At 40.8% G+C, this 8272-nt stretch overlaps 1 protein-coding gene across 5 annotated transcripts in view; it reads right to left on the reverse strand.

Moving 5' to 3' along the window:
* Positions 1-5328, reverse strand: part of LOC119967210 (ensconsin-like) — a 245898-nt gene extending 240570 nt beyond the window's left edge. For 2 of the 5 annotated variants that reach the window (XM_038799435.1, XM_038799433.1), the window contains exon 1: positions 5175-5326. In XM_038799435.1, coding sequence (XP_038655363.1) covers positions 5175-5229 — 55 coding nt within the window. In that variant the 5' untranslated portion in view covers positions 5230-5326. Of the gene's footprint in view, positions 1-5174 lie in introns of all 5 variants that reach the window. The other 3 variants (XM_038799434.1, XM_038799439.1, XM_038799436.1) reach the window with 3 other exon arrangements.
* Between the last annotated feature and the right edge of the window lie 2944 nt (positions 5329-8272).

Genomic DNA, 8272 nt, shown 5'->3' on the forward strand with positions numbered 1-8272 from the left:
ACTCGATGGGCTGAACGGCCTCCTTCTGCACTGTAAATTCTATGATTCAGTGAAAAAAAGTCTCAACTTTGACAATGGACGAAACAGCGATATGTATAGAATAGTGTTTAAATTTATGATTGATAGCTACAATTAGCATAATGTACTTCACACAAATTCATGTCAATTTAGGAGCAGAGCAGTCTTCTCAAAAAAAATGGTGAGAAAACTCACAGGTCTGACAGCATCACACAGTTACTTTCTCTCCATAGTTGCTGCCAGACCTGCCTCAGTTTTCCAGCATTTTCTTCTTTTAATTTCAGATTCCCAGCATCCATAGTATTTTGCTTTTACCTTAATAAAAAAGTTATATTGGGGGGTACACTTGTGAACATTATCTTGAGTTTATCTTGACAAACCCAACTACGAATTCATTTTAAATACAAATTCATTAATTTTCTTTCTTTTATTTTTTTATTTTATTTCTTTTATTTTTCAGTATAAAACTTTCACTCCAGATAAGTGTCCCAATTTATAAAACTACAAGTAATTCCAAAAGCATAATTGCATGAATGAGAACTGTTATAATTCAGCAGATGTTAATTGCTGAACAAACAAAATCCCAAAGGGAAACCTGACCCACATATTGCAACTTTTTTCATATTCTGGCAAGAAGAAAATCTACTGAATTCCAAAGCCATAAATTCCAGTAACACTTTTGGGTTGTTAAACATCAATACATTAACAAGAAAAAAAAAACTTAAGAACCTTGCATTACAGTTACATTTTAAAAATTTGCTTGATGGAATATTTTTCAAACGTACCTCACTTGACACATAGGAAAACACCCTGTAGACGACACTACAAAATTGCTGTAGGAAAGGTATAAAACTGGAATTCTCAAACTCCTCGCTCACTCTGTTGTGGAAATTCAAGAAAATTGAAAAACAAAATCCTGCTTTCTGAAAAATATATTTTCCTGGCTTGGCTGAAATGGCTCCTTCAAATTTTGCCTCTTCACAAAGCTTTTCCCAATACCAAGCTCCCTTATCCCACAACAGAACTCAACAACTCATCTAAATCTGATTTTTTTCCCTTTCATCTTTGCCTTTAGCACTTCTTCGAACATAACTTCACAAAAGAAAAAAATTGTTTATATTCTCCCGATTTCCCCCACTTGCAAGTCAAATAAAAATTAATAACCGTTTCTTACATATGACATTTTCCAACCTTTTCCTCCTCTTTGAAATTTAACAGTTGAAAATCCAAACATTTACTTACCTAAAGTTCTACCCACTGCCTGTTTACATATAAAAAATTCACTTGTCCATACATAATTCACCTATACTCCGTTGGGAGCCGGTTTAACTCAGGTGGCTGGACAGCTGTTTTGTGATGCAGACCGAGGTGGCACGGATTCAATTCCTGTACTGGCTGAGGTTATTCATAAGGCTCACCATCTCAGCCTACCCCTATCCTGAGGTGTGGTGATCCTCAGGTTAATTCACCACCAGTCAGACCTTCCCCTCGAAAAGGAGAAAACATGGTCTCTGGGACTATACTAACTTTACATAATACTCCCTTCATATCACAAATCAGATCCCAGCTTAATTATTTTCACACACATCCACGTGCTAGTTTCACAGAATAACAAAATAGACCACAAAAATATTTTTGAAAAAAATCACATCACAAAAGGTTAAGGATTCAAGTTCCACTCAAAAGACCCGAGCACAAAAATAATAGCTGACATGTTAGTGTCTTCCCAAAAGAGGACACAAATCAAATACCAGAAATGCTAGAAAATGAAAGGTTTAGTGAGAGAGAAGAACTGAGGGAAATCAACATTAGAAGAGAAATAGTGGTGGGAAAATTGATGGGATTGAAGGCGGAGAAATCCCCACGGCTGAGAATCTGCATCCCAGAGTGCTTAAGGAGGTGGCTCTGGAAATAGTGCATGCATCGGTGGTCATCTTCCGGGATTCTATACACTCTGGAACTGTCCCTACAGATTGGAGGGTAGCTCACGTCATTCCGATATTCAAAAAGGGAGGTAGAGATAGAGCAGGGAATTATAGAACAGTAAGCCTAACACTGGTAGTGGGGGAAATGCTTGAATCCATTATCAAGGACTTTATAGCGGAACATTTATAAAGCGGTGGCAGGATCAGTCAGAGTCAGCATGGATTTATGAAGAGAAAATCATGCTTGACAAATCTGTTGGAATTCTTTGAAGAGGTAATCAGTACAGTTGACAAGGGGGAGCCAGTCGATGTGATATATTTGGACTTTCAGAAGGTGTTTGATAAAGAGATTATTGTGCAAACTTAAAGCACATGGGATTGGGGAAATGTATTGAAGTGGATAGAAAGCTGGTTGGCAGAGAGGAAACAAAGAGTAGGGATTAATGGGTCATTTTCAAATTGGCAGGCATTAACTAGTGGGGTACCACAGGGATCGGTGCTGGGACCCCAGTTATTCACAATATATATTAATGATTTGGATGAGGGAACAAAATGGAACATCTCAAAGTTTGCAGATGATATCAAGTTAGGTGGGAGGGTGAATTGTGACGAGGGTGCAGGTATCTTACAGCAAGATCTGGACAGGCTGGGCAAGTGGGCAAATCAATGGCAGGTGCAGTATAATTTGGATACGTGTGAGGTTATTCACTTTGGAAGCAAAACAGAAAGGTAGATTACTACCTGAATGGTTGTAACGTTGTAAATTGGGAGAAAGGAGCATGCAGCAGGACCTGGGTGTCCTTATGCACCAGTCGTTGAAGGTAAGCATGCAGGTGCAGCAGGCAGTAAAGAAGGATAATGGTATGTTGGCCTTCACTGAGAGAGGTTTCAAGTAGAGAAGCAGGAATGTGTTGCTGCAATTATACAGGGCCGTGGTGAGGCCACACCTGGAGTATTGTGTGCAGTTTTGGTCTCCTTCTCCGAGGAAGAATGTTCTTGCTCTCAAGGGAGTGCAGCGAAGATTTACCAGACTGATTCTAGAGATGGCAGGACTGTCATATGAGGAGAGATTGACTAGGTTGGGATGCAGGGAAGATGGGTGTGTGCAGAGCCAGGGGTCACAGTCCGAGGATTCAGGGTAAACCATTTCAGACAGAGATAAGGAGACATTTCTTCACACAAAGAGTGGTGAGCCTGTGGAATTCATTACCACAGGAAGTAGTTGATGCTAAATCTTTGAATATAATCAAGAGGCGACTGGATATAGCACTTGGGGAGAATGGGTTCAACGGCTATGGAGAGAAAGCAAGATTAGGCTGTTGAATTGGATGATCAGCCATGATGAATGGCGGAGCAGACTCAAAGGGCCAAAAGGCCTCCTACTGCTACAATCTTCTATGTATCTATGTATGTAACACTGATAGAGAGTGCTGCATTGGAGGTGGCATCTTTCGGGAGGGACATTAAACCAAGGCCATAACTATTGCTTCACAGCACCAGGAACCCGGATTTCATTCCCGGCTTGGGTCACTTCTGTGCAGAGTCTGCACGTTCTCCGTGTCTGCGTGGGTTTCCTCCCACAAGTCCCGAAAGACGTGCTGTTAGGTGAATTGGACATTCTGAATTCTCCGTGTACCCGAACCGTTGCTGTCGTGTGGCGACTGGCGGATTTTCACAGTAACTTAATTGCAGCGTTAATGTAATTCTACTTGTGACACTAAAAGATTATCTGCACCCACAGGTGAATATAAAAGATCCCATGGAAATGAATAACAGAGTTATTCCCAGTGCCCTGGTCCATAATTGCCCCTCAATCAACCTTGCAAAGATTATCTAGTCATGGTTACTTGCTGTTTGAGAGCATTGGTGTGGACAAATCAGCTGCTGCGTTTCCTACAAGTGACTACATTCAAAAGTATTTAATTGGCTGTAAAACACTTGAGCCTTCTGTGTATAGTGTGACAGATAAATACAAGTCTTTCCTTTCTTAAAATTATCAATTGAGAAAAGGCAACTAGTTATTGGCCTTAATCTTTTTAAACGGGACTTGTTATTTGTGAAAACATGACTACTGTAAGGTTGGACTGGTGAAGAGTTGTGCCACATGTGTCATACATGTTTATGTGATGTAACCAAAAATGGAGTTACACCTCAGACAAAAAAACACAAAACCAAAATCACTAGCTAATCGGAGGTCTCCAATTTCATTACATAAGGATTCCACCCACAAGGCAGTTAACATCTGCTGCTAATGGTTTATCAACTTGAAACGAGACATGCAGAGTTACACAGAATACAAGACTGTGGCATCAGAACATTATGTAAGGAATTCAGTTGTTCTCCGAGTTAGAACACAAATATACCAGAGTATTCAGAAGTACGGAGAAAAGAATAACTAGGCCCGATCGTAAATACAATGTCAAACACAAGTAATTTGCAGCCGCGCCCTACGTCCAGCGCCAGGTAAAACCAGGAAAAGGGATTCGCCGAGCAGTTAAACATTTCTTCTGGACCAAGAAAAAGAGCTCGAGAATCAACCGTAACAGACAATTCCACGTCTATACGCATAAACATGAAGAGACCGCTGTTTAAATGCCAAACAATCCGGGAAAATTTAATGTTGTAGCTTCTCTCCAGGAAAGCATTTGAATGCGTCCACGGGTTTCTGTGCTCCCCTGTGATGCTCATTAGGAGGCTGATCCCAACATCGAGTTTTCATAAAGAATAAAACAGCCCACCGTAATTTTATGTAAAATGCTTCATTACAAGGTGCACTTTTCTAATTTGGGATGGCGAATGTGTGAACTAGGAACATCATTTATTTCCCTTCACTGTTTATTCAGACAGACCAATTTCAACGCCCCCGCCCCCGGGGTCGCCGCCCAGCACTTGTTGGTCGGTCTACCTTTTAAAAGGCAGGACTTGTTGCAAAAGGACTGAGGCAATCTGGGTTGAGCTGCACACCCCCACCCCACGGCTCGCGCTGCCGCGAGCTCTGCCCGTTTCCTGGTACCGGCCACTGTGACGTGGGCAGCAGGGCCCGCTCGCGACAAACGGCCAGCTCAACCTCTCCTCCCGACCCGGCCACACAGGTGCGTCCCAAATACAAAAGAAACAACTCCCCTGCGCCCTCTGTCTCCTGGCAACACCTTCTCACCCGCCCACCCCATTCCCGACAAAACTCTTCCCACTCCCCACACAACCCAACCCCCATCCTTTAAAACAACTCACCACCAATACCGTCGCCGCCATCCACTCGGGATGCGACTCCCTCCGCCTCCGCCATTGCTCCTGACGTCAGCAGCAGGCGAACCCACCTTGGGGCGGCGGGAAATTCAAGCAGCGGGAACTCGCGGCCCCGCCCTCCTCTCAGCCAGGTAACCGAGCCACAGGTTGGTGCATAGAGGCCAGCAGCAGGTAACACAGGTGGGCAGCACGTACTACACAAACACATCAGCGGCAGGTCACGCAGCTCTAGGTAACAGCTGCTACATTGCACAAATACATCATAAAGAGGTGTCACGGTTGTGAGTAACAGCGATCATTACATAAAAAATTAAATGCATCAGACAAAGATCACACGGATGTAGATGGACAAAAGTCAAATGTTGCAAAAGTGCCGCATGCACGTAACAAAGGATGTTTTACTAATACATAATAATCGGGTTACAGCTACAGTTCGGAAACAAAGCATGACCGCGAGTAGACGCACGATACATCAATATAAGAGCTACAAGCCACTGCATTCCCAATACTAACGTGTGATTTAACTGTTTAAATCTATTTAATGTTCTCCGTTTTGCTTCAGACAATAGCGGCACCGTTTTGTTTGCACGAATGGGATCTCTTCCATTAATACCAGAACTTGACCAGCAATCAGTTCCCCCAAACTTCTGTCCCTTTTATCTTTTCACTTAATCAATGAAAGTCCAAAAAGAGCTGACGGATGTTCTGATAAAGGGTCGTCGACCTGAAATGTTAATTCCGTTTCTTTCTACGATGATGCTGCTTGACCTGCTGAGAATTTCCAACACTTTCCATTTTTATTCTAGAATTGTTTTCAGGCATCAAAAAGATCCCAGAATCACTCCTGAAGTGTTATTTCTGATTAGTTTCGCAGCTACACAAAAGCTGCCTCCCAGGGGAGCACAGCCAGCTACTGGTTCCCACACGGCCGAGTGGGTAAACCGCCTGACCAGCATGTGCTCAATGGCAACCTTTTTTCTCTGTATGTTCGTTTGTAAATTATTTTCTGAACAGTGATGGTAAATTTTTGTAGATACATTTTTATAATATTATCTTGTATAAAGTATGTTATGAAATGTTAAAACCCTAATAAAATACATATATTTTTAAAATTCTGATTAGTTTAATGACAAAAATGATCAAGAACATTCTCCTAAATATGCATGTCTTACAGGGTTCCTCACGCATCTGGTGCTAACCATCCGAAACTAGACTCCTTCGCACGATGGGACGAATGGTCTCCTTCTGAGGCGCAATAACTAATTCTGTGACATAGCGTACACAATATCCTAATCATTTTCAAAATTTAGAGGTATAGCTCAGACATTGAGATCTGAACCACAGGGATCATTTAAAATCACAACTTTGTCTTGATCTTATTACTCTATGGAACACATCAGAAATAAGTGCTAAAACTGGAAAGAGAAGAAAGACTTGCATTTATGTACTCAAATCTCAGGACCTCCCAAAACGTTTTTCTAGTCAATTAAGGACTTTTGAATTATAATCACTGCTATAATGTAAGTAAAACATCAACCAAGTTGTGCATAAGTTTTCGATATAGGCAATTAACTAAATGGACAGATAATCTATGTTACTGATGTTGCTTGAGACATAAGTATTGGCCAGGGTACAAGAATGCCCTGCTCTTCTAGCATTAGCGTAGGATATTTTGCATCAACCTAAGAGGGCAGAAGGGCCTTTGGTTTAATGTCTCATCCAAAAATGACACCTGCGGCAGTCCAGCAGTCCCTCCGTATTATTTCATTACTGTATGAAAGTGACAGCATAGATTTTGTGCTTCAAACCACAACCTTCTGATTCAGAGGTGAGAGTCCTACCACGGAACCCACACTGATGCTATAGGTAACTGTTGCAATAAATGCATTAAGTTTTATTACCAGAACAATAACAATTATATGCCAGATGATTTGTAGTGCTATTACTTCATGGTGGAGCCTTTTGCTAATTAGATGATTTCAAAACAGGAGAGCTATTTAATGATGTCTTTATTTTAAAATCACTTGTGGATCTGTTTGATGATTACATATACTAGGGAGGAAACTTGTGTAAATCTGTACTGGCCCATTATTCTCTGTTGGATCTACTACTGAGAATATGTTCCTGAAAAGATCCCTTTTTAATTTTAAAGATCAGCTTTACATAATAAATTGATATTATGCATACTTATTTTACAGCGTTTATGCTTAACATCAGGTGACTATAGACCATTCCACCTTCCTACTTAATCATAAAAATATAAAGAGAGATTTTCCTCGTGCACTGGATTACCTAGATGTGGATCTGAACGCCCATCATTTAAACAACTGGCACAATATTCCTCCTGTCCCATTTGTTTTTGTATGAAAATCCATATTAGCATGAAGTTTAATTAAGCTTTTTTGGTAAACCTGCCATTAAATCTAATTAATGGCCAGGTTAATAATTATTTTAGCTAGTGCACATTGATCTCATGATTTGTTGTGTAAATTTGTGGTGGCTGATAATTCATGCAAGAAATTCTCAGTCTGGGCCACAGTCAGGACAATACAATTGATGTCAGCAACCCAGTGCAAAAGAAAACAGGGTTTAATCTCATGATTGTTATCCAATAACGCCTCTGGGAAAGTGCACCTCTGTAGAACTCTGTCAACTGACAACAGGAATGGGTTCATTTATGATCTTATCAAATGTCAATACATCTCTAGAGCCATGCAAAGAATGTCAAATTGTCTATAATACTGGAAGGCTGATGACACCTTGTGTACTGTAGCCTAGCCACATCAGGACTGTCTGGTGGAAAATTAATTGTGAAAGCAACTGAAAGCAAATGGAAAGTGGAGATTATTCCACCTATTTCACAAATACAAGCTGAAACTTAGCCAAACCAGACTAAGCAGACCTGAACCTAAATGAATTAACAAACAAAAAAGTGCAAAATTAGCAACGCTACTTTTACAATTTCTGTCTAGAGAAAAGGGAAGGAGTTCACTGCGTTGAAAATGAAAAAACATTTAAACGGTTAATAAGAGAAAGTGATGCCAGATCTTAACAAAAGCATATCAGCTGTGTTTAAATGTAGA

Source organism: Scyliorhinus canicula, chromosome 6 (genome assembly GCF_902713615.1).
Source record: "Scyliorhinus canicula chromosome 6, sScyCan1.1, whole genome shotgun sequence".
NCBI lineage: Eukaryota > Metazoa > Chordata > Chondrichthyes > Carcharhiniformes > Scyliorhinidae > Scyliorhinus > Scyliorhinus canicula.